The sequence below is a fragment of the Mustela putorius genome, unplaced genomic scaffold (assembly GCF_011764305.1).
Source record: "Mustela putorius furo isolate JIRA1106 unplaced genomic scaffold, ASM1176430v1.1 tig00004033_pilon_pilon_pilon, whole genome shotgun sequence".
Taxonomy (NCBI): Eukaryota; Metazoa; Chordata; class Mammalia; order Carnivora; family Mustelidae; genus Mustela; species Mustela putorius.
The window spans coordinates 2308966-2336123 of NW_025422169.1; the positions used below are offsets into that span (position 1 = coordinate 2308966).

The following is a 27158-nucleotide window of genomic DNA, read 5'->3' on the forward strand; positions in this document are numbered from 1 at the left end:
GGTGGGGACTTTAATTGGTATGGACTTTTGGCTGATAAATATAATTTCTTAAAAATATCTTAATAATTTAATTTAATAATAATAATTTAATAATAATTTCTTAAAAATCTCTTAAGTGTTCATATTTTGGGACCATATGAGGATGCTATTTGTTATAGCAAAATCTGGGACAACTGAAATGTCCAAGAATTGAAAACTGAAAAGATAAATGAGTTATGATACTATAGTAAAATAAGATACCACGTCATGTGGACCCGGGGAAAAGTCTAGGATGCTTTGTTGAAGGGGGGCCAGTTGTAAAACCATACTTGTAAGATGATCCTGTCTTGTGTTTTTCCCCAGCAAACAGCCAGCAGTAAGTATTATGGAAAGGATGGGTTTAGGGGAGGGTTCTTGTCCTAAGCTACACATTTCTAGACAGTTTATCTTAAACAAAACAAAACAAAACAAAACAAAGCAAAAAAACTAACCATGTATTATCTTTATAATTGGAAAAAAAAATAAAACCCCACACAATAAGACACAAAGCCAAGTACTTCCATAGTTCGTGCTTGTTCAAAATATCTTTTGAAAAGCCCTTTTGCTTTTTTATACCTGGTTTTACCCAAAGGATGCAAAAGTCTATATGTAACATCTTTGTGAAAAGTATTTTTCTCTAAAACAAATGTCCAGTCAGCTTATTAAAAGGAAGAAACACATAACGAACATATATTAAAGACCTATTATATCCTGATCAGGGTTTTACGAGTTTTGCTTCCCAGACAGTCTTATTTACTCCTTGTTTATTAAAACTCTAACTATATATGGCACACAGAGCCAAAGATGGACAGACAGTGTACCCTGGAAGAAAAGCTGCTCTAATAATTTCACTTTCAAATTGATGTGTATCTTTTTCTGTCTATATAGAGTGGTACATCTGTTATTATAAAGATAATACAAGTCTTGAAAAGATCCACATTTCCTTTTTACATCGACTACAGAGGGACCAACTTCATATTATTTAAAACACATTTGGAAATTTTAGTCACTCCACCTGTAAGACTTTCCAATGCCTTTAAGCAACTTATTTTCAGCATCTTCTTATTATTCAAATTACCTCTAAAATTAAGTAAAATACCAAGAGCAATGGGTAGGAAGGAAAAGCAATCTTTGACAAAAGACTTCCACACCAAATGCAGTTTTGGTCTTTTTTAAAAAATCTTACTATAGGCTAAGAGAAAGTAAGCTTCCTCATCAACTATACTCAAATGAAAGAGTAAAATAAAAGAGCAAGCTTCCCGCAGGCTCCTTTGGCCCTCTTATTTTAAGGGTTTTTTGCTTTTGTTTTTTTACTTGATAAAAACACAGTTGCTCCTAGTGTGAAGTCAATTCTGTAGAAGTTGCTCAGTTAAATTCTATTCGGATACTACGTCGAATCTAGGAAAGCTTGCTCAGAGTAAAAATCAGCTCCATGGTTGAAAAGCTAAAAGACTGTCTCAATCCTTGAATGTATCTCCACAAATCTTTATTTTTAGTCTGCCATGTCTTCTACTCCTTGGTTGTTGAGATAAAAAGGTGAATGGGGCACACACGCCAATTTCCAAGAAGCTGCTGGACCGGGGGAGAAGACAGTCTGGACAGATACACAAAGCATCCCGAGTGCTCCCACACGGATGAGAACAGTGCATTCTGGGCACTTGGAAGAGGGATGACCGGCTGGGGGTAGGGATGGGGAGGCAGGGTGTGACTGCCTCTTCCAAGAACAGACGACAAGTTTAAAAGATGAGTATGAACATGCCTCCAAAGAAGAGGCAGGGAGGCGGAAGGCACTGCAAGCAGGTGGCACAGCCTGAGAAAAGAAATTAAGATGAAAACTCCCCTGCTCTGTGTGGGGAACCGCAAGCCCGTTGGTTGTGCTAAACTACAAAGCAAGCGACCGGCGCTGTCCCGGGTTCTAGCTGGACGGCTCTGGAGCGCGAAGCATGTAGAACAGCTGAGCACACCAGGAGTGGAGAAGGGGGTAAGGAACTGAGAAATGTTAGCAGACAGGCAGACACTGGGGACTGGCTGGCTGCTGGGTGGGGGAGGCTTTGAGGCAGGGAGAGAGGTGTCACTCCTCCTTGAGCTGCAGGCTTCTGGGAGTGTGGCTGGGAATGCTGGAGCTTTCTGCGCTGTGGGGACGGCACCCAGATCTCAGAGGAGGAGGAGGAGGAGGAGGAGGAGATCTGTGCTGGCTACTGGAGCAATGAAAAAACTCCAAAAGCAATCACCTAATCTCTCTGGGAAGCAAAATATCTCTGTGCATCTCATGGCTTTTGGGTTTCCTAGCTAACAGTGTCTCTGCTTTCCTCTCCTTTCTCTGGTCCTGTGGGTCCCTAGCGTCTGGCCAAGGAAAAGAGCCTCACTTGTAGGTCTGCCCAGAAGTTCTTAAGATGCTGAGAGCTCAAATGAAGCCTGAGAAGACTTCTTTGGTCAGTCTCTCTTTCCCAAAGTTTTGTTCAAAATAGCCCTTGAGCGATGGATACCCTTAGATTAGTTTTCAAGATGCCCAGACTGGTATTAGGGCAAATAAAATCTCCTGAGTCCACAAGTCAGACAGCCTTTTGCCTTCTTCCAAGTGACCCTGGAAAATGGAAGCTCTGGGCTCTTCATTGACAGATTCAAAGACAGAAGAAGGACTAGGCTGGGAGACTAGTGACCTGGCATTCAATTTTGGAAACGCTTTGTTTTCGGAGCCTCAGTGCACCCAGTGGGAAGTCGGCAGCAGCGACTGGGCAGGCTGGTCTGCGTCCTGGGGCAGAAATCCGAGCTGGAAAACAATGCGACGTGGGCCACGGGCAGGAAGGAGAGGCACGTCCACGAGAAAAACAGAAGGGATGAGAGAGAAGTGAAGAAGCAAGAGGCACAGGGGACTAGAAGGCGTCAGAAAGAGCGGGCGTGGGGGGACAGCAGGGTCTCCCGCAGTGCAGAGCACGCTCCGGGGAAGCGTCAAGGCAGATGCCAGGATGCAGGGGGTTTAGAAATGAAGCATCTGGAAGCCCCCGGCAGGAAGTCCATCTGGAGACATCCGAACAAGAAGAGGAAGTCGTGTTTTCGGGCATCTAGTGGGGAGAGGGAACTGGGGAGCCGGTTTCGATCCGGGGAGTCGGGCCCACACAGGGCCACAGCCTTCAACCCGTGGGGTAGGACTTCGGCAACCGCGTTGTTACAAAAAAGCTGCACGATTCCGAGTCCCAGGAGTCGTGCAGGGATGTTGTTGTCCGTCTTCCCAACCTCAGAGGCAGGTGGGGGCGGAGAAGAAGAAACACCACTCTGTGCTTCTAGAGCCTTTACGTCCGCGCTTTAATATCACAGCCCATAAAACGACAGGAAATAACAGAAGGCAAATAATTTAAACTGTCCGGGCTGTTGTCAGCAATGGTGGGAGTGCCTCTGTGTTTCCATCGGCAGGGGCGCATTCTTTCCAAACCCCAGAAGTGTGAGCCGTTTGAACCGCAGGGGAAATTATAGTCCGATACTATCCAAAAGGTTAGCATGATATAGCTAAATTATCTCTGCCTGTCACAGGTTAAAGAACATTTAAATTCTGGAAGTTCACATCAGCTTTTCCTAGATAACAAATCTTAAGTACCTTCCTATATTCACTCAATTAGTGATCTTGGGCCTTGATAACACTGCAGAGAGAAACTTTCCAACTATCATTCAAATCATATCTAAAAAGGTGGTCATAAATATTTTAAAACCTAAGTGAACTAATAAGACCTAGACCCATTAAGGATAAGATCTTTTACAACAAATTAAATAAAACAATTTATTGAAGTCTGGACTCAAGATAAGCTAGATTTACTAGCTGACCTTTTATTCATTTAAAGAACAAAATTAGCTCTAATTGCATTAGAATGGAATCCAGTAAATTTCCCCAAGTCTTCTAATGTGGCATCCGTGTAAGAACGGCTGTAATTGTTTACAAGTAAGATGGAAATGCTTTGATTATAATCTTTCCACTTGTTTTACTGTGTAGTAAAAGCATTTCCCCAAACCTACAGCCAGTTTTCCGGACAGCCTGCTATTTTTTCCCTTACACATACTGCATGTTTGGTGTTAATGAACAAACTACAACATGCCAGGGGAGGAAATTAAGCTTGGAGATTTCATCATAAGTTTAGGTCAGTAACAATGACAGAGTCAGAGACGGAGGCCAAGAACTCGTTGTCTGCGAAAGGCAGAAAAGGGCCAAAGGCCTGGACAGGAAAAATTTTAACTACCTGCTTCCCCTCGGGATCGCAGCTGAGACATATGGGTTTGGGTCTGTTGAATTTATAAGTACAATAAGGCAGCAAGAATAAAGTGCACAGCCCACAGCTTGTGTCCCAGCTGCTGGGGAACTTCATCGGTAATGATGCTACCACTTGTCCCTAGCATTACAAGGCAGTCATTTGCCGTACACTTTAGAATATAGTGATGCTAGGGATTTTCTGGGGTGGGGTGGGACTTGTTCCTGTTACTTGGTTTCTAATATAGGCAAAATACCTATGAAATGTTTTAGTCTCACTGGAAAGCCATCCAGGGCAAAACAAAACTATCAGCATCCTTCCGTCTTTTCTTCCTTTTAATCAAAAGCAGACAGTTTTATTGTAAGGGAGACAAATGAAAAATAGGACAGCAAAGGGCCTTCTAAGTCTGATAGCACGGTGCTCTGAAATGTTCCTGAGCTTTACTTCTAAAGGATCATTTTTTATTTTTTTACAAGATTTATTTATTTATTTTTGTAAGCGAACAGAGAAAGAGGGGGGGGGGTGTGCAAGCACCTGTACATGAACATGAGGAGGGGGGAGGGGCAGAGGGAGAAGGAGACGCCCCACTGAGCAGAGAGAACCCTGGGAACCCTGGGATCATGAGGAGCAAAGGCAGATGCTTAACCACGGAGCCACCCAGCTGCCTAAAGGATCATTTTTTGAAACTAATAAGCTTTGCTTGGCCTCCTCAGCATGCTTTTATAAAAATATGAACGATGGCTGCCTTTTCTTAAATAAAACGTTATCTGTCATTTCTGCCTGCCCCTTGCCCCTTATCTAGTCAGAGTCCTCTTTCCTTCTGGAACTACCACTGCTGCTCCTGACAGGCTGTCTTCGTGGCCGCAGGTGCTGGAGCCAGGCATGCGGAGCCCTGGGCAGCATCCCAGCCGCGGCTGCCTTGGACCATGTCTGCCACCAAACAGGGGCAAGACGGAGCAAAAGACAGTGAGCAGAGTCCTAACGATACGTCTTGAACCCTGGATACCGCCTCACCTAAAGTCAAAGAAGCCTCTCTTACTTTGTCCTTCCAGCTGGTTTGATTTGGGCTTCCGTTACTTGAGACTAGAAGCCTTGATTAACACAAAAGCAAACCCGAGCATTCCACCTAGAGAGGAGAAGTTTCGTTAGCCTTCCTCGGGAGTGTGCTCCGACGCTCTACCCTTGGATCGGAGGCTGCTGCAAGAAAAATACAAAACTGTCTTTGTGTCTGTTGTTAAAAGCTGCTACGGGTTGTCAGCTGGTTCCATATGGAAATAAAGTTTTAAATTTGGTGCCTTGAAAAACTTGGTCTCTCCTCAGAAGCTCGGAGGTACCTTCCTTTTCGGAATTGTATTTCACTGTTTGCCCTTCCTGCTAGGAAGCCAGAATCCCATCTGATGTGCAATCATTCGCTTCTTCTTCCTTTTCTTGGTATTAGTTTCCTATTCCTTTTTTCTAATAACTTTATTATTCTCTCTTTAAGCTACCGTAAATTTGTTTAGACTGGAAAAAAAATTATATATGAATAAACAACGTTCCACATAAAGAGGGAAAATGCAGAAAGTAGGATAAAAATCAGTTGTTATTATTTCTCTAAAGAACTTATCAATAAAAACCACAACACACATTTCACCCTGTTAAATGTCTTTCAGCTAAACCTGGTTACATTTTAAAATGTAAAATGCTTATTTTCTTTAAAAATATTTTCAACAATTATTCTTATAATTGCTCACGATTATTCTCTACTTCTAGCTGTACTGTCAAAAAGCATTATTCGGGAAAGTTTGGATCATAAAAAGACAACAAGTATCTATAAATATTTACTTTTCAAAGATTAAATTCTTTATGATATTTTTCAAGATTAATGAGCAAATCTGAGCTCCCGTTTTCATAATACATATGATTTAGAAATTCATTAAAAAGTCCCTCCCAGAAATAGCGAAGTCCCATAAACTGCAACAAAAAACAGAATTACTTACGCAAAAAGGAAAGCATCCACCTCTGCTAAGAGAGATCTGATTAATGAAAGTTCCAGAATCATAAGGAATCTGATAATACGCAGGGCTGTGCTGACAGTGGAACCCAAAACGCTGGCAGAAAGAAAACTGTAATTGCCAGCAGGAAAGTGGTCACTGTAAAATATTTCAGGATATAATTTGCCTATTTGGGGAAAGGGTTACATCTATCAAAAGGGAAGCTATTGTCATCTCTCTTGTCAAAAGAAAATTTAGAATTATCATTGATAATAACATTGTTCTCTGAAAGGCTTCATAAATGATTTTGTATCACTTGATCAAATATATTATTAGAGTAATTGGAAAAATGACCAACGATTACTGGATGTTTCGCAAGCAAAGCTCAAGTCATGATCCCTTCTCTGGGGAGCTCACTGTGTAAGGTCACCGGCATCCTGAGGGCAGAGGGACCAGGGCACAATTTCTCCACCACAGGAACCCCCCGTATGGACCAGCCGCAGTCAAAGAGCTAACAGGCTAGTAGGGGACTGACAAGGAAAGAGGTCTGCTCAAGGGGAAAGGCAGGGCTGTGGACGGAGAAAAAGACAGACACCTCGTTCTCAGGGCCGGCCGAGAGCAGCAAGGAAGAGGCAACTCAGAAATGCGGCGGGGGGTCTCTAACCCCCTATCTGCGGCTATTGTTCGCCCTAATCTTTACACAGATTTCATTTCTTTCTGAATACATTGCCAATATTTACAATTATCTTTCCTTTTAATGAGAAGTTCCTTTAACAGAATTTTGAACTTAAAAAATAGAGCCACACACATTTTGAGCCTAGAAGAGCTGCAGGCCCCGTTCTGCCCTGTCTTTCCTGCCAGTCTTGTCAAACAGGCCCTGTCCCCAAGATACTCCCATCATGACAGTTTGCTCGATTTTCTTCATAGAAACGGAGAGATAAGTGAATGCTGTAAGCTAGCTCACGCTTCCTAATTGGCTCAACTAACTCAGCCAATGGTAAAGAGCGGGACGTCAAATACGATGGCCGCGCTGTGTTGCCCCTTGCCCATCTTGAGCCGGTGGACACTCTACTCACCTGCTCTTTGCCCCCAGGTGCAAGCGTGACCTCACGATCCCCATCAGCACAGGCCCACAGCTGTTCCTGGACAAGCCCGGGCCCTCTTGACAGGTGGGCCAGGCTGAGTCTTTGCAGTTTACTTAAATGCTTAAATGCTCTTCCCACTCGTACTGCTCAAGAACTTTATAGATGTGGGGATTACAACTTCAGGGTCACTGTTCTAGATTCATCTTCATTACTGACTAAGGGCAACTCTGGAGCCCCGTTCCTGGGGGACATGTCAAAGGAATCGGAGGTCCTTGCTAAGGCATCTTGAACTCTGATGCTTCTGTGGTGGTGGCACCAGACTCCCCCACAGCCCCGCTGGAACACGGATTCCAGGCATGTTAAAGGAAGGCAAAAACAAGGTGCGTCTGTCCTGCTACGAGGAACAACATCAGAGAACAGAGGAAACAGTCTAACCTCAAAGTACTTTCCCAGATCAAGGGCAGAAGACCTTCTTTATTTCGGAAAATTCAGAAACTTAAGTATTGTCTTAAAGATCTTCCAATGAGAGGGTATAATTTGAACCCTGTAAAGCTGTTTCCTTTTCCCCGTAATTTCAAAAAACTATCCTCTGCTGTTCTTCAGCAATAAACAAACCCGGACTATTCAGACTCCCCTTTCTGAATCCCAGTCTGCTCGTTAATGTCACTTCAAAAGACTGCTGTAGCCCCAAGTGTGTACGAACTAAGTAAAGGCACATTTCTAAGAATCTACCTACCCTTTTCCATTATTACTGCCATGGCATAGGCCGTTTATCCTTATGCTACAAGAACAAAAGATCACTTTTAATTTCATATAATTTACGTGTGTCATAAAATATTATTTTAATTTTTTCCAACCATTTCTAGGTTTGCGAGCCATCCAAAAACTGGCAGTGGGATAGATTTGGGCTCATGGGCCATAGTGTGCTGATCCTTGATTTAGATTAAAAAAAAAAAAGCTCTTTACTGATTAAGAAATATTTTACATAAAATCCTATTACTATGTGACTTGGGCCTCTTTTTCTCTCTTATTTTAATTTAAAATGTAATCTATTTCACTTTATTTATTCCTTTTGTTCATTATAAGAATTTCCTTGTGTCTGACTTCGGCCAAGTAATTAATGATTCATGTAACATGGGGCTATTTACCTAAATGTTTGAAAGTTCACATATTATATAATGTTATACTTTCATGGGCAATTTGTCTACAGTGTCTGAGAATTATAATTTCCCTAATACTGGACAGTCTACCCTAGGATAACAGGATCCATTCCTCACGCTTCCCAGTATCTTAGGTATATGAGTGATTTGTTGAGAGGAGAAAAAGTTAAGAGGAATATTATTATCAAAGTCTTTTCACGGACCTTATTCCTCTAAAGGAAATGAGCAAGCCAAATCTTTTGTGTAAGTAAAGATTAAGTAATGGCCAGTTACTGAGAAAACAGTTATAAATGTGATAAAAGTACTTGTTGAATGAAAAATAAGAGTATCTTCCCTTTAGAGGCATGAGCCCAAGTACAGAATTTCCAAAAAGACAGTATCAATAGCTACTCTGGTTGGGTCTCCCTGCTAATCAGCCTTCTACCGTCAAGAAAGAAGGACATCAGTCACATTCTTGTAGCTAAAACAGAAGGCATGGGGTAAGAGAGTATCTGGTTTAAGAGCTGGATCTACAGTGTTTTTGTTACACTGTCTAAGCTTGTGAGTAACACTACCACTCGCTGTCTAGGTTTCTACTGACAGAACCAAAAAGAGTAATGTGGAAATCATGTGGATGATTTAGGTGAGAAAAGGATGAACTATCTGGATTTTTTTCTTCTTCCTTCAATCTTCAGAAGAACAGACATTTTCCAGGAAGACCATGTTCGCCTCTACAACATCACTCATCATCATGATATTGGACCCTTTCATTGCATTACATCTGGAACTCACAAAAGCAAGAGCATAAAATACAAACTTTTAAGACGGAATGAACCACTGAGAACACGGAGCATATTTCCTGTTGCCTACTCTCCCCACTACGTAAGTGCACGGCTCCTACTTTCATGATGATGGCTAAAAACGGAATGAAAATTCAAACCCATTTTCTACACAATATTTGGTTGTTTGCAATGTAAACAAATCCATTTTCAGGCTTACTGGTGAAAAATAAGGTTGTAAACTAGTACTTTTAGCTTGCGGAATTCATTTCCATGATAAACAGTATGGTTTTTACAACAAGAAGAATGAATGATTTTTAACATAACTTATGAAAAGAAATTAAGGTTTATTATCACCTTATTAAAATCACGTAAGAGTACTTATTGGAGGCCTTAATTCATATCCCAAAAATGAGTAAAAGAAACAAAGCCAACTAATCTACTTTGAAGAAGGTACGCGGATAGGACGATTCTGTGAAAATGAAGACGAACGGTGAGCGTGGGGTTTCTATTTTCAGTCCCCTCTTCAACAAACAAGCAAACAAATGAGCCGATAATTCAGCCTTCCACGGTTATTATTACATACTGTTTCACCCAGCCTTGGGCGATATCTTTGTTTTCAGGTACAGAATAAAACCATGAGCATCTGCGTTCTTTGTCACGGGAGGCAGAGAACACACACTTGGGAAGGACAAATACCACGCCCACTGGGCAGAATATGCCAGTTACTCCACTCAACGTATAGTTTCTTCCTTTTCAGACAACCAGGACCTTAGGGATTACGCAGACATAAGGTCATGTCTTTCAAAAAGAGAAAAAGAACAAGAAATAAGGGATCCTCTATGTCAAATAAGGCAGTAAGCATTTCCTCTGAGGAAGGAACCGATACAATTTGAAAATGAAGAATTCTCAAAGTAAAGCTTGACCCTCCGTGTTCGTACCTGGAAAAGGTTAGAGTCCTAAACCCATTAGGAAAGAGCAGAGAAGGTTAAGCTCCACGTATCTCGCTCTAATTGAAAACGGGTCTACTTACATCTTGTCTTGGCCGGCACCAACTCTGAGAGTCAGTCGGGGGATGACCGGACTTGGGGCCGGGACAACGGGCTCCACTTTGATCTGTTGAAGTCATTACATCAGAGTTAAATGCATTTTCAACAAAATTCCTCCCACCTCTTCTCCTCCTTCCTCATCTCCACAAACCTGATAAGCCAGTTTAAGCCTTAAAATGTGGCGAAAATGCTAGCAGCAAGGACAATCAGGGTTATTTTTGATTCTGTTTCTCAACAGCGGCAGGCTCTCCGGCTTCAGGAGAAATTCTACAAACTTGAATTACTTCATGTAAGTGATGGCAATTATGGCTGTATTTTCTTAGTTTTGGTTAAGTTCTTGGATTTTACTGTTAGAATTTCTACACAAAAACTCATCTAGTCTGGTGAACATTTGGGGAACATTTAAGTAATGGCCAGACTTCACGTAAACAGAAAAAAGTGCAATGACATCTGCACCTATAAGATAAAATGTACGTATATGGGACCTGAAAAACACGATACTTGTCCTGAGTTTGCATTGTCATACAAGAAAAATGGTAATACCAAGTGTAACGGCAGCATGACACTGCTGGTTTTGGGGCTAGTGGTCAGTAGACCTGAAATTCTGTAGAAGACAAAATAGAGATTTTTTTCAGGATTTGTAGTGAAGGCGAGAGCTGCTGAACAGGCTGACGATCTTCACAAATATTTGAGCCAATGGTCAGAGAGGGACCACACGATCCTGGATGATTCTGAAGGGGCTCCTCACACGTGCTGGTGTGAAGACCCTCCAGTACGATGTTCTGAATGAACAAAGTGAAAAAAAGCTCCACAGCTCACGTCGTCACCCGCATCGGAGTCCTCCCACACGTGTCTGACTGGTGTATCTGGCGGGACAGTTTTTTTGTTGAATGGAATGGTACAGGCACAGGGAGATGTTCAGCGTCTCTGGCCTTGGGATCCTGCCTCCTGCTAAGCCCTGTGATGACCAGTGGCAAACCACTGACTCACCTATTTCAAGCCCAAGAATTAAATCCTAACAGGGCGGTGTGGTAGTTCTAAAGGGGAATGACTCCGTAACATAATGCTCCATGTACTATCTCTTCTAATTCCTGTATTGCACGTCAATCACATTTACTATTTTTCTTATGTTCTTAACTATCCCCCTGGAGTTTTTTTTGTTTTTGTTTTTTAAATCCATCGTCACATCAAGACTTGTGGTTTCAACCATTCTCATGAACAACGCCTGGCACCATGGAGGCATCGAGTACTTACTGAGTTAACAACTCAAGCAGAGCACCCTCAACTCCCTGCCTCGTGGTTATTTCCCCATCTGTCCGGACCAATCTGAAATCATCCTTAAGGGCACTGAGGAATTCCAAAGAAAATTTTCAAGATTGCATAAACATGTACCAACAGCAATCCCGGTTCTGCCCCTGCCTTCAAGGCTGTTTATCTGGATTATCCGCTGGGCTCGGGAAGGGCAGAGACCACGTCCGGCTTGCTTACTTCTGCTTCGCAGCGCCCAGCGCAGGCTGACCTGTCCTAAGTGCGCAAGACACAGTGAAAGAAGGTGTCTGAAGCCGTGACTGCAAACCCTTACTTCTTTCCAGACCCATCTCCCGTGATTTCCTTTCCTCTTTTGCCCCTCAGACTCCACAGGAAAACCCACTGAGGTGGCCAGGCAGGAGAGCTTCTGCAGCCCCTCCACACCACGGGCTTCTCCGCACGGGCCACCAGACCAGAGGCCGTGTCCTCTGGTCTCTTGAAGAAACTTCCTCCTCACGTAGGCATCTTCAACTTTGTAGTTCCACAATTTTCCGCTAGCTTTTAAATGTGCTCGATGATCTTAGAAAACCCGTCTGCCCTTCAGCCTCTCGCTGACAACCTCTTCTGTTTTTCAGTCTCACATCTTTGTCTCCTTCCTCAGGTAATCATTCGCCAAATCACTCCAGCTCCTTTCTCTCCCAAGCAGGCCACTAACACCACTCTCCCCAGACTCTGGTTGTTTCCTGAGGTCTTGGTCTAGTTTTCCACTGGGGACCTTATCACACTCCTTCTTCCTCCTCTACCAGGTCGTCTCCCTTTGCCTGTCCTAATTTGGCCCCTGCCCCTTGTCCCTCAACACGTTCTTCCATGAGCTCATCCATGTTCATGGTTTCCATGGAAGGTTTTTACGATATGTCACTGTCTTCAAAATCTCCGTCTCTAGACTAGCACTGATTGAAGATAAGACCAAAATAGAATATTGCCTACTGAACATTTTGAACTCAATATCCTGTGTTTCATCTCACCACATCTAAACTTTAACTTATCAACTTCCCCACAAAAACCTGCTCCTCTAAACGGTCTCATTTTGGCGCAGGTCTCCTCCATCTGCCCAGTTCTCTGGACAGTATGTCTGGTGGTTCTTCTTAAGGCCCTAGAGGACCAAGGGCCATTGGGGCAGGATCAGGGCAAGATCCATGCACAACTAGCTAGGGTTTGCACCCTCTTCCCCCCGTTCCTCTTTTAACAGAAAGCTCCAGATCTAAATGAATCTGAAAACCCACAGTTTGGTCTATTTTGTAAACTATTAAGATTTCTCTATTTTTCTCACCTTTCTGTATTATCTGCGGAAAAACAGACAAATACATCCAAAACAAACAAACATTTTAAACACTTACTTCTTGTGCCAGGCTCTCTGGTCGCTATTTCTCAGATGTTCTCATGTAGGTGTTTTAACAAGTATGTGGAATAGGCATTAGGGTTTCTGTTTTACAGGGAACCTGATCATAGAGGAAGCAATCATTTTTCCTTTTCCTTTTTCTGTTCTAAGGTCACAGTAACAGCAAAACTAGGACTGGATTCAGCTGTTTTGTTTCAGAGAACGGAAAACTACACAAAGTTCCTCTATCTTTTTAATTCTAAAAAACTTCGGGGTTATATGGTCCTAAATGATGAGTAATAGTCCACATTCCTTCAGTCTGCATTTAACCTTTTTTAAAGCTTTATTTAAAAATAAAGCTGCTTTACCTGGAGAAAGATCTCTCCTATTATTATGCTTCTCATCGTCGTTTGGTTCATGTCTATCACCACACCACACAGGAATTGCAGCTCATGCCTGCATAGCACAAAGTGTGTTCCATATACAGGATGCACTTTGCTCTTTGAACTCTGGAAGTTGGGTGTGGGAGGTATTATCATTCCCAAATATTGGGGACCAGAAGGATTAAGTGGCTTGCCAAAAGTGAAAAGTTAGTAACTGATAGACCTGTAGGTCCCGACACTATACCCACCCTCCCTCCCACCATGCTGCTGAGTCTTTTGTTCTGGTAATGCTGGGGTCTTACATAGGGGTTCCTTCCTCACTTTCTCTGTAAATGTCTCTTAAGGTAAATGACATATACTAGTGAGATGGGTAGGGTTGGTGGTGGTTGTTTTTTAGAGAGGCAGAGAGAGGGGAGCAGGGGAGGTGAGGGCAGAGGGAGAGAGAGAGAGAATGTTAAGTAGGCTCCATGCAGCACTGAGCCTGACGTGGGCCTCGATCTCACGGCCTTGAGACCAGGAGCTGAGACAAAACCAAGACTTGGATTCTTAACCGACTGAAGACTTACGTGCCCCTAGCATTGGTTGTAAAACACTTTTTCTCCACGTAAGGCTGACTAGCTGGACATCATGGTTGACTTCGGCCTCACCTCCATTCAACTAACCTGGCTGGGGTTCAGTTGAGTACCTCATCTTGAGTACCTCGTCAGGATAAAAGAATCAAGGCACGGTTTATTTATGTCCTACTTTTAAAAAAAGTTATGTATGTATGTATGTATATATGATATGTTTAAAAAAAATAAGCAAACAAAATAGAGATACATTTTGTAAGTCCAATTAAAAATGGTATATATGTGCCCTGAAGACAAAGATATTTCATGAACTTGTGGAATTAACGAATGATTCAGAACCCGTTACCTCAGCTCCAAATTTTACCTTAGGGTACAATTAGGGTGACCATATTATCCAGAGACACCTTTGAGAGTGAAAGTGGGAGCTGTTATTTACATCACAAAAGTGTGCACACGGGGACTGTCCTAGGCCAACCAGGACATACAGCAACCCTCCCTACAAATACTTAAAACGTCAGTTTCATTCTTAAAGAAGCTGAATAGGACTTAACCTAAGGATAATATTCAAGCAAGTACAAAAAAAGGTTAACGAGGATGCTAATAATACAGACACAGAAAACACCATCTCTAAATTAAAATTTCCGACCAGACTTCCATTTGCATTAACTTCATCCAAATGCCTACCAAAATAAAAACAAAGACATGTCCTGCATTCACAAAGCGACTGCTCATGTGTCCTTCCCAGAAACCAATAAACTAAATAAATGACTATTATTTGAATTACTTAACCCATACGACTAAGGCCATCTTTTAATGGCAGGAAGCCAAACTCTGGGGACAACATGAGCTTCTAAGGGTTAAAATAAAAGCACTGCACTTGAGAGGGAGCTGAGAATTGGGGCGCACAGAGCATTTACAGTGGATTACTAAGCTTCCCAATCCACCAAAGAGCAAAGTCCAGTAATAGAAGACTCCTTTGTAGCTAACTAAAAATACATTGTCAGTGGATTTGTCCAGTTTTATGTATAAGCAATACTGCTTTCTCCTGAACTAATACTAGTAGTCATATAAGCCCCTTATTGCCATGTGCTGCATTTTTTTTGCTAATCTTCAAGGATTTAGCTTCTTTGCCACATACCTCAGGGCACCAACTGATAAAGCTCTAACTCTCCATTTTTCCAGGACACCAGCCGTGCGGCCTTGCAAAAAATGAAAATCGCTCAAGAGATTTAAAGGGGAAATTTATTTTTAAAATCCTGACTTGAAGCAAAGAGGTGGATTTTTAAAAAGCTTATCTATAAAGAATCAGTTTAAATTTAAATTCTATCTTGGAACTCTCTCATGCATGCCAGCTTTAAAGTTTATCTTCTGACAGGGACTTTCTGCAAAGGTAATGGGCAGCTTTGTCAATATAATCTGGCCAAGTTTTTATTTTCTATTTTTTTAACATTAAACTTCTTTCATTTAAAAAAAAAAAAATGTGTGGCTGATAGGGTGGGAGCAAGTTCAGCGAATGCCAGTTCAGATTCCCATCTATGCTAACAGGTCAGCAAAATATTCCCGAAATAGGGCTGCTGAAGAGCTAATAATTTTAATAAGCTAACATTCTGGATGCGGAATCATGATAACCAGTGAGCACCTTTTGTCTTTCTTAGCAATTAAGGTCTTTACATTAATTCTATTTAGAAACATGGTCTAAATACTGATAAGCTGTTTAAGACATTAAAAAGATAGTCCGGGGCGCCTGGGTGGTTCAGTGGGTTAGGTCTCTGCCTTCAGCTCGGGTCATGCTCTCAGGGTCCTGGGATCGAGCCCCGCGTTGTGCTCTCTACTCGGCGGGGAGCCCGCTTCTCCCTCTCTCTCTGCCTGCATCTCTGCCTGCCTGTGATCTCTGTCTGTCAAATAATTGAAAAAAAATCTTAAAAAAAAAAAAAAAAGAAGAAGAAGTTCTACGGTGTGGTCAAGGATGACAAGTGGAATCCAGCAAGGGCAACTAGAACAGAACGCAGGCTTTCACCAAGTTCATCTTCGCGGAGAGTTGCAGATGGCCTTTGGCAAATGTCTCTGAATTTAAACACACTCCTATAAACGTTACTGGTTTCCTCTTGGAACAGACAGTAATAAGAAACAGGAAGAGAGTATCTCTCCCTTTCTACTGGGCTATTGTATTGACTGAAAACCCTTCATTTCACTAGTCAATTATGAGAGCTGATGAGAAAAGACTGGGAATGACAGTACTTGACTCCAAGCAGAGGGAAAAACAATGACAACGTTTTGTTAAAGGCACAAACCGGTACAACTATCCGTCATTCTCTAAAGAGCAAACTGTTTAAATTCAATAAAAGATTATCTGAGGGCAAATGCTAAGGGATTTGGGGATAGATTAAAGAAATGTGAAACATTTTAATTGTTCTGATAACTGGTCATTAAAGCACAGAGGACCGCGATTGCCCGCTCTTTGAAATACGGCGGCTGAAGAGGAGCTCTCTAAGGTCTCCTCAGGGACTACAATTTTCTAAAGTCATGATGTTCACCTTACTCTGGAGTGTCAAACCACGTTTATCCCCTCATCAGCTCTGTCTGAGGTGACTGGCTGAGAAGGCCATTTTGGGTGACAGAGAACACAGGCTTACCTCAGACGGAGCTGGGGCCACGTCCCAGCTCCACCACCCAGCAGCTACAGCAAGCTACTCGAACTTTCTGTGCAGTTTTTCAACTCAAAACAGCAGCCAACAGCACCAAACCTTATTAGGTGTCAGGAGGATTAATTAATTGAATTCTGGCCCGGTCTGGTGCCTGTATGCACTAAGTAGCAGCTGCTAGAATCATTTGCTGTCTGGGTTAGTTCCTCCAACAGTGGACGTTAGCTCAAAATAACATTCATCGATCAAGAGGATAAAAATTAGGGGAATCCTTTATAGAATTTGTGACCTTTCCATTACAAGCAAATCTCAATTATCTGTGGGTTGACCATTCATATAATTGTTTATAAGCAAATTCTGGAGAGTCATCTTAAATGACACCAACTGGTCTTTTTCTTGGAGAAGATATTAAACTATAGTTTTTAAGCAGAGTTAGCCATCCTTTATGATGATGCTGTCTCTTTCCGGTACTGAATGGGAAGAAGGAGACAGAAGGAAGGGAGCAGCGGGTCAGAGAGGTCCGAAGAAGCTGGGGAATAACTCGTTAAGTGGCAGAGCTAGAATTTAGTTCCAAGTCAGTCTGACTGCCAAAGCCCACGGTCTTCCTGGGCCAGCACTTTTTAGGCCTATTTATCCACAGTTGTGACATCATCATTTTGGGGATGACACTCTACCATGCCTTCCCAGATCATACTCAAGAGCATAAAAACCTATCTCCAAATCTAACGATTCAATTCCACTAACAAATAGTGAAGATATTTTCTTATTCAATTTTCTCACAGCAATCCTCCTTCCAAAAAAAACCACTTAAAATACCGAGAGGCAATGTGAATTAAAGTAGTCCTGTAACATTCCTCTCAACTTCAAAAACCCTCCGCTGATAAATTAGGTCACGTGGTACATACACCGACCGACACAAGCACAAATGGGAAAGTGTAACTGATCTGAAAGGCACAGCTAGGTTTCTCGCCACTGAAGCTATCACGTCATGTTTGCGCCTGTTCAGCATAATTGCTCTTAATGTGTTGTCCATAAAAAGTTAGTTTGCTTCTATTTAAAAGACCAGACTCCTAACCTTGACTAGTGCATTACTCACCAGTGGATCATTACCTCCACTAGAAAAAATATTTTTCCTCCCGATGATGCAGCCGCTAAGCCAGGTGCCTGGCATACATTATTTTAATTAATCCTTTTTTATTTAACGTAGGCAAGTGTAGTGGCTAAGAAACATCAGTGATGGCATCTGAGAGCCTGGGTGGAAATCGCGGCTCCTGCTCAATCACTTCCAAGGTGTGTGATTGCGGACAACCTTATTCATTTCTCCAAGCCTCAGTTTCTCATCTTAAAATAAAAGCAATTACAGTATTTACCTTATAGAGGTGTGGTGAGAAATTAAACTTAATGTAGTGTTTACATGGTGTTGAGCATATCATAATTACTCAATAAATATTAACTATTAGTGTTTCCTGCTTTTCAATGAGTGTTACCACATCCCTACTTTAAAGATGGAGTGCCTAAGGAATAAAGAAACTAAAAAAAAAAATGCCCTGGATCTTAACTCAGATTCGCTGGATTTCCGAGCCCAAGGCTCCTTGAACCTACCATGCAGATCCCCATCTAACTAATCTAACCATCTAAACTAATCTTTATTGGTTCTTGTATTGATAAATGTGGGTGTGGCTGGTAACAACTTCATAGGCAGCTTAAATAAATATGGGCAATTTTTTTTTCTTTCATTAAAATACTGCCCATGCTTGCTGATCTCGGTCAATGTCTCTGAGAGTTGCTCATGTGAGCTGATCAGGATGAGAAGGAAGAAGGACACGGTGGCCCTCATTTTTGTGACAAAAGACATTTTCTCGGGGTAGCTAAGATGTGCCTTATGTTGATCTGCAGATATGTGAGGGAATTCTAAAGCCCCATGTAACCCAATTTCAGGTATACTTTCATTTACTCGTATGGCTTGATGCTCGGGGAGGAACAAGTGGAGTTGAAAGAGGCCAAGTCAAGGTTTACGTTAGTATCTCAATTTCGATACCTTGTCAGTGGCATCTGCATGGGCTGAACTGGCCTTCATCCTCTCCTCTCTTCATAAAGAGCTAAACTTTAAAAGAATGCCAAGGAAGGGGAAATACTTTTCCGACACTGATAAGCACAGATGACACACCCAGTCATATGTAAGTTGGCTAGTCTGGTCCAACGAAGCAGCAAACTCTAGGTTTCTATGTTTTATGGGCAGATTCAAAGCGACTTAAACACTTGCCTCCATCCAGCACGCTCCAGCATTTACTGGGCATTTACTCATGTGCCAAATACAGCACTGAGCGCCTCTCAGATGCGATCCCATTTATTACTCACAAAACTTGCCCAGTGTCATACAGCTAAAAAAAGTCAGGATGTGAACTCAGGTTTAACTCTAGAGACAAGACTGCTTATTCTTTTTGAAGACATTATAAGATACCCAGCTTTTATAAATTTTTATCTTTTGTCCTTCATCTGAGCCATCAGACATGGTTCAAGGACTTTGTTTTCTTCTGTTGGGTGTGATCTGGCAACTCATAACCGAGCCTTCCCCTCTGCCCGAGGTAGTCTGAGGGAATTCCCTTTCCCAAAGTCAGGTAGAAGCTGGGGGAAGGGGAGGACTGCTCTTACAAATCTAATCTGATGGGCTTTACTCAAATTCATAATGGCCGCTGAAACAACTCCCTTGACTTTCCGAAGTTAGGATGCTGCTGAAGGCAACAATACCCTGTTTGAGTTACTGCGGACTGAGGGCTCAGCTAGCTGCCAAGGTGCTGGGTCCGCGATGGGTAAGTGCTAACTGCTGCTGGGCAAGATCTCCAGCAGTCAACATTTCGAAACCGTGAGGAGTATCTCCGTGTCAGTGACCTGGCTTCTCCTGGCTGTGTGACCTTGATCTTGGACAAGTCATCCTCTCAGACTCACTTCCTCAACCACAAATGCCGGTAACAATACCTGTTGGACGTCAGGCACAGGTGTGTTGGGAGGAGAAAATAAGGAGCGTGCTAGTGCCAGGTGCACAAAAACACAAGAGAATGGTAAGATGATTTTAAAAATGGAAACAACAGTTGGGAGTTCCGTGTCTTGTTAACTTGCTGATGTTTAGTTATTAATATCAGGATTTCCATTCTACTTCTTTATATTGTAGAATAGCCAAGGGGGACAGAAAAAGCATAAAGTCAGGCAGAAAAATGTGAGAGTTACCATTATGGCTTGTCAGCTAAACTAATTTTTCTAGGTAAGTTTGAAATTCGAAATATTGCAGATGTACTGGTAACAGATGTGCCGTGTGTCAAATACATCCTATTTACTATGTGGGAAAAAAAATGACTGTGTGTTATTTTCCAGCCACCCTCCAAGAGATTGCTTCTAGGGGCCAGGGAAAGGGTCTCAGAACCTGTGTGTATGACACCATGAATACTTGGGTACTTTTTCAGAAAGTTTAAAAGAAATGTTCAAACCAACCAGTCGACCACTATAATCCAAGGAACCATGAGCTGAAGAGCAAAGCCATAAAAGCACAGGTCACAATCTGGGCTCCAAGGCTTGAGGTCCCCGTTTCTACAAAACTGCGGGATATAGATCAGCTTCCTCGGCTGTACTCTGGGAGAGCCTGACTTACTAACATTGTAAAATATTTGGAATTATTTTCTGCCCACCAGCCAGGCTGCCCGATCAGCCTAGATACTCGGAAACATGTCCTAATCTTATTAAAGCAGAAAATAGAAGGATAAGAGACACTACAGAAAGGAGTAGACAGTCCTAACCTTAAACACTTAACAGACACGGCTCACCAAAAAGAGACACGAATCTTCCAGGAGGGACGCCACAGGCCTAGCCGTCCTCTGAAAACAGTGCCACAGTTCTGCATGCCCTGAGTAAGATGGATGCTTTTTGGGGGTATCTAATAATTTGGGCACAAACCACTGTGTGGCACACAACTATTATTTACAGTTGAAGGTGACCAATGTTTTCAACTGCCGGGGACTACTGAGTCTGTCTGCTCACTAGAGGGTTAAGCTCCGCTATTAGATTCCTCTTGGGCTATGAATCTGCAACATTTTTTAGTACCGGGAGGGGTGTGTGTGTGTGTGTGTGGGGGGTGATTGATTACAAATGCGTGGGTCTCAGAATTAAAATGAAACCTCATCGCCATATTACAAGGATCTTCCCGTCTGACCTCCGGGCAGTACATGCCCGGAACACAGACAGGCCCCCGGGCTCCGTCTGCCTGCGTTTTGCAGCCCCATGGGGTCCGGACGGGCCGGGGCTTACTTTTTCATGCCTGTGCTTGTCCTTCTCCCGCTCCCTCTTCTCGCGCTCCCTCTTCTCTCTCTCCCTCTCTCTGTCTTTCTTCTCCTTCTCCTTCTCTTTCTCCTTCTTCTTCTTCTTCTCTTTTTTGTCCTTTTTTCGTTCTCTCTCCTTGGGCTTCTCTTTGTCTTCGAACAGCTTTTCCGGGAGCACCGACGACAGAGGAGGCAGCGCACTGGGGACCCTGGCGGCCGCGGCGGGGCTGAACAAGGGTAGCGGCGCATCCTTCGGGGGCAGCACCAGGGGCCCGGGGGCCACTCTGGGCCTCTCGTCCCGCCCCTTCTCTTTAACCCTCTCGCGGTCTCTCTTATCTCTATCCCTTCGGCCCCGGTCTCTGTCTTTCTTCTTGTCTTTGTGCTTCTCTCTCTCCTTCCGCACGATGCCGTCTTTCAACCGCACTTTTGGATCAACGTCCTCGAATTCTCTTATTTTCAACTTGTAGGGATCTGGCTCTTCGTCTTTAAGCAACTCCTTCCAGGGGTACTTGGTCTCCTTGCCGCCCTCCTTGTCCTTGTCCTTGTCCTTGTCCTTCCCCTTGTCCTTCTCTTTACTCTTCTCTTTGCTTCTGTCTCTCTCCCGCTCCTTATCTCGCTGCTTCTCTTTCTTCTTCATTTTGGTTTTCAGTTCCTTTTTCAACTTCTTCTTGACTTCCACGGAGGAAGGCAGCTTGGTTTTCTCCTCGTACACCTTGTGCAGCGGTTCGGGGGTAGGAGGAGAGACGGAAGGAGAAGAGATGTAGGGAAAGGCAGGAGGCATGGCGGGAGGGGCTCCCAGTTTTGCTTTCCGCACAACCTCGTCAATGGACGCGTCCATGGTCCACGAATTGTCAGAACTTGAAGTTCCGCCTGAAAGAGGCAGAGGAGTGGATCCTGACTTCGTGAAATTGTTGGAGGAGGTGGAAGCTTTTGGAGTCGTACATTCGGAACCTGAAATCCTCTTAGGGCTGGTAAAAATGTCTCCTTCGGATTCTGATCCAGAAGAAAATTCAAAAGGGTCTGGCTCCCGTTCGGCGCAAGCCCGTGCGATCACGGCGTTGATAGAGTCGTCGATCGTTCTATCCGTCACGACCGCCTTCTTCGGCTGGTTCTCGTTGTTGAGTTTCCCAGGATCTGGCGGGGTCTGTATCTGTTTTACCTGAATGGTGTCTTTACTCAGTTTTTCACTTATCATAGCTGAAGGAGTCCTGTTCGGTGTTTCCGGTCTGACAGGTACTTGGGGAGTATGAGTCATCACCTTGGGACTCTTGGGGCTTTTGGGGCTCTTGGAGCGACCAGGAGACTTCTTCTCTTTGGATATAGTTTTTGGTGACCGAATAGGACTTCCGACCATGGCTGGTGACTGCGTCGTTTTCGGTGATTTAGTTTTCTGTCCCGGAGAACTAGTTTTAGTCTTTGTTTTCGGTGTAAATGACTTTGTTTCTAATGGTTTTGTGATTGGCATTTGTGATTTTGCGACCGGTGCCAACATCGGTGGCTCCGGCGACGGAGGGGCTAGGTCTGCACTGTCCTGGGCGTGGACCGGAGAGAGCATCGGCGGAATCTTCTGGGTATTTATCGAGCTGAGGGGCTCTCGCGCTTCCAACACTACTACGTCCAGAGTGTCCCCCTTAGTGCTTAACAGCCGTGGTCGCTTGATGGCGGGCATTTCCTCAGCTTCGGGACTATCCAGCGGTCTCTTACCCAAGAAATTCTCATCATTAATAATTTCCTCCTCCTCCAGTTCATCATCCCCCTCCAAGGGAACCTGCATGGCTTCTGCGGACGTGCCGCCGTCAGTGGGCACCTGCTCCTCTTCTTCTTCTGGTAAAGGAAGAGGAAAGAGCTGTTAGTGTGATACACAGAAAGTCCTAACAATAACAGCAATGGCTTCACACGTGATTTCTAGGAAAGACAGGAATTTACTGACAGTGTTTAGAGGGGAAGGAAACTGGCGGATCCTCAAGGATCGTCCAAACTCGCACACCACTGTTCCCTGAAGAGTGGCGATCAGGGACAGCAGATGTGGTTTGGCCCTATTTTCAGGATCTGGAGTCTGCTAAGTATTTCCCATTTGTCTCGTGCTTCCGTAATTATGTTCCTAACCTGACTCAGTACTGCTTTTCTCTTCCTTCTTCCTCTGTGTACAGGTGTGCATACGCGCGCACCACCCCCCCATACCTCTAAAGATCATGAGATGGGTTCTTATAGGACGACAACCTCAGAAATGACAAGAAAGGATACATTTTTGAGGACTCATAAGAAATGTTAATTCCTGGAGTTTAGCAAATGCAAGCCTCCAACCTGGATATAATTCATATACCACTTACACCTTCTGTTCTGCTTGCTCGACATCAGCCACTTTGAGGCACAGTGTGGTGTGACGGCAAACACATAGGCTTTGGCATTACAGAGATGATGCTTCTGCTGGCAGCCTGGCACTTCAGCAACAGGCCTTCAGCACTCTCTTAACCCCTGGAGCCTGTTCCCGGACCTTTCGAAAAGGGCTAATATTACTGGGCCTGCCTACTTGACTGAGTTGCTTTAAGATCACATTATTTCAGGGCGCCTGGGTGGCTCAGTGGGTTAAAGCCTCTGCCTTCGGCTCGGGTCATGATCCCAGGGTCCTGGGATCGAGCCCCGCATCAGGTTCTCTGCTCTGCAGGGAGCCTGCTTCCTCCTCTCTCTCTGCCTGTCTCTCTGCCTGCTTGTGATCTCTGTCAAATAAGTAAAATCTTTAAAAAAAAAAAAATCACATTATTTCTTTCTCCACATATTAACGAAGCATGCTACAGGTTAGTACGAAGACATAATTATGCGTACAGCACAGAGAAAGCCATTGGCACCATAAGACAGATAAAGAACTACAGCAGTTCAAAGCAGAAACCGATTACCACAGTATCAAAGATCTCAGGAAGGTTTCACTAATTAGGTAGCATTTTGGGTATTTGGAGACTAGGAATGGTGAAGTACAGGATGAAGGAGCAGATGGCGAAGACGGGGAGGTGCGACACAGGAGGCCAGGGAACAATTCGTCCGGCCAGCGGGCTGCGAGACAGTACGAAGTGAGCTTACTAAGGCTGTATCCAGATCCTAGAAGCTTTGAATTCCAGAAAGACAGAATGATCTTTATTCTACTGGTAGTTTGGACCTGGAGAAGATTTTTAGACAAGGAAGAAAAGTCGCAGGGTATATGTCAGCAAATCCTTCTGGCAGGAACATACAGGACGGATGGAAGGTAATGTAATAACGGAGAGGTAACAAATTAGGGGCCACTGAAATGACGTAGGTAATTGACAGTAGGGTCTGAACTCGAAGAGCGGTAACACAAGGAAGAAGCAGTAGGGATACATGAGATTTTGAAGAGAGAACGAGTGGACTCTAATGCATGATGAGCTCTAAGAGTGGGGAAAGGAGTGGAGCACCATCTCAAGGCTCTGCGCCGTGGCGAGGGAGTGTTGCAGTCATTAAGAGACGTCAAGTAAAGAAGGAAGATTATTCATTAGCTCGAGCCCTAGACCTGGAGGGGGGCGGACAGTGAGTGATGACCAGCACAGGACAAATGTGAGACCTAAGGACTGTTAGTTAGCATGACTCGAGAATAACACTCTCAACCGTCCGGGCACCCAAGTGGAAACCTCATTCCAGACTCCTTCTTTCTTTTGTTTCTCCACCTCCGCATTGTCTCCACCTCCACTGCCTGTCCTGTGCCGTGCCCCCCCGCCCCCATCGCCACTCCTGCTTGCCCGCAACTGCCCTCTGTACTTCTAACCAGTCTCTCGGCCTCCAGCTGCCACTTCCACATTGCCGTACGCTGATCTTCTGAAACCACAAATCCGAGCGTGTGATTCCCCATCTCAAGGACCTTTCACAGGTCCCTACAGGACTACTTTGCCAAAGGAATTCCTCGGAGCCCAAGGGTTCGGTGGAACCCCTTTGGAGGCACCGCACTGTGCAGGCTGGGTCTCCTATTCTCTATCAAGTGGAATGCTTACCCCCAGGGTTATCTATTTTAACTGCTGAACTCCTGTTAGAGTAATCCCTCTGCCCTCTTTTTGTTGTGAGCCTAAAACAGGTTGAAAGCCTAAAATGTAAAATTAACCCAATGTTCCCAGCACCACCTACAGGGCCTGCCATCACCTGATTCCATTCATAATTCACCTCCCCTCTCCCTGAGCCCTGAGCGCACTGCCCTTCCAGCCACGCGGGCTGCTGTGCAGTTCCCCTAGGACACACTCCTGCGCCTCTGCACATGCAGCTCCCTCCGCCTGGAAGGCTCTGCCCCCCGACACTTGGGTAACTGTCTCTTCTTAGCCTCCAATCATGGTTCCATCTTCTGTGACACTTTCCATAACAACTAGAAATGGGCACCCTCCCGCTTTGGGCTCTACCATACTCTGGTTATATGAACAACAAGCAAGTCCAGAATATCTACTATCTGGCCTTTTACAGAAATGTCTTCAGATTCCTGTCCTAGATCTACTCTATTCAGAAAAACTGAACAGCCCCTTCCAACCCTGTCTTCATCAGAATGGCAAGACAGACCGCGACTCTGCTCAACTGCTAATAGGCAAACATTTGAAAAAATGGGAAGGAAGAGAGCTTTAGGATAGTCTCCAAGCAAACAAATAAAAGACTTTACAGGGATGGGGTGTCCTCCCGAGAAGGCCTTGGGTGAATCCCCTGGGAGGGCAGAGGGATTACTCTAGCAGAAGCAATCCCTAGAAAAGGAGCTCCCGGGACCCACAGGAAGATAGCTATACCTCCTCCCGATGAAAGGCCCGTGCTTTGCTTTTCTGAGCTAGAACAACTAATAAGAGTTCAATAGTCAAACTACCAAATAATAATACTGGTCCATAATAGAGACACATTATAAAGTCAACCCTGCAATCCTTTTTGAGAACATAACAAATAAAAAACACAAAAACAACTCTCCTTGCCATAATCTCTGAAACCCTACATAACAGCTAAGTCCTGAATTAACACTCAGGTCAAGCGGGTTTCACCTCCTCCATGTGGCCGAAGAACTCTATCCCGCACCGAAAGCAGGGCAGAGATGCTGGGGACACCGTGTGAGAACAGGTATTTTAGTAAGCGAAGCTCCTTGCTGCTAAAGGCGCGGTAAGGAATTACTAACAAAACTGGTATTTTCTATTCTGCTTGTGTTAAAATTTGGCTAACGTTAATGGTGATAAGACTTTTGATTTGATTATCCTTTGTGTAAGAACTGATTCAAAACTGTGATAGCTTTATAACTAATCGTTAGTGCTGCCAGTCATCACAGAAAACCATAAATTATGATATAACTCTTACACTTCTAGGAAAAAAAAAAAGATACTGACAGTAAGAAAAGTGACATATTAAGAACCACACTTATACCTTTATTTTCCAAAAATATGTCATGTCTTTGAGGAAGGCTCAAGTCCACTACTGAACAACACTGTTCATCATATAAATTCACTGAAGTTTATACATCTATATATACACACACACATATATATTAGTGAATTTATATATATAATTGATATATATGTGCTATAATTCAATCTATAATTATAAATTATGTAAGTACTATAGTCCAATTTAAGGAAAACCCACCATATTAAAAAGTAACTTTTCATTCTGCCAGAGTTTTGCATATGTGCTATGCTTCCTCATTTGTCAAAAAAAAGGAAATGCTGGGAGATCATGTGAATGACTCAGCGCGAATTTATCACCATGGTCAGAAATACAATTTAAAAGAGTCCCTGAACTGGCAGCCCATTCCGTATCTTACCCTAAGACACGGACAAAGGAAGACGGCCTTGCAGGTGTCTTCTCGTTTCAGCAGTCACCGATTCCAGGTCAACACGTGACTGCAAAACTATGCTTTAACTTTTTAATCAGAAACAATTTCAAAGTTATAGAAAAGTTCCAAGAACACGACAAAGAGCTCCCGAACACCCTTCACCCAGTTTCACCAAACTAATGTTTTCCTTCAGCGTGTGACTGCAGAGCCATGGGCAAGTCCCTCCTACTCACAGATCAGAAAGAAGGCGGGCCCGTGCTTAGATCCATCTTTTTAAAGCTCCCGCGGATGTTGATGCAGGTAGGGGGGTCCCTACAAACTCCACTCCGAGTTTCCTTCATTAATGACACGAATAAATAATCCACACTCGCTACATTTCCCAGGGGAGTAATGAGAAAAACATGGTTCTTTGCCAAACTTCTCGAACAAAAGATAAAACAAGGCAGTAAGGCCTGAACACAGAGAAAGAGTTTTTAAATAGGCTAATTCCAAGCTACCATAAGTACTGAGAACAAGACATCCTTTTAAGTAGAACTACAAATGCCTTTAAAGAAACACACTATAT

General features: G+C 43.6%; 1 protein-coding gene across 1 annotated transcript in view; it reads right to left on the reverse strand.

The window, feature by feature from the left end:
• Nucleotides 1-27158, reverse strand: part of TAF3 (TATA-box binding protein associated factor 3) — a 172633-nt gene that overhangs the window by 26264 nt on the left and 119211 nt on the right. Inside the window, exons 3-4 of the mRNA XM_004757957.3 lie at nt 20795-22629; nt 10263-10345 (exon numbers count right to left, since the gene is read on the reverse strand). Coding sequence (XP_004758014.1) covers nt 10263-10345; nt 20795-22629 — 1918 coding nt within the window. The remainder of the gene's footprint in view (nt 1-10262; nt 10346-20794; nt 22630-27158) is intronic.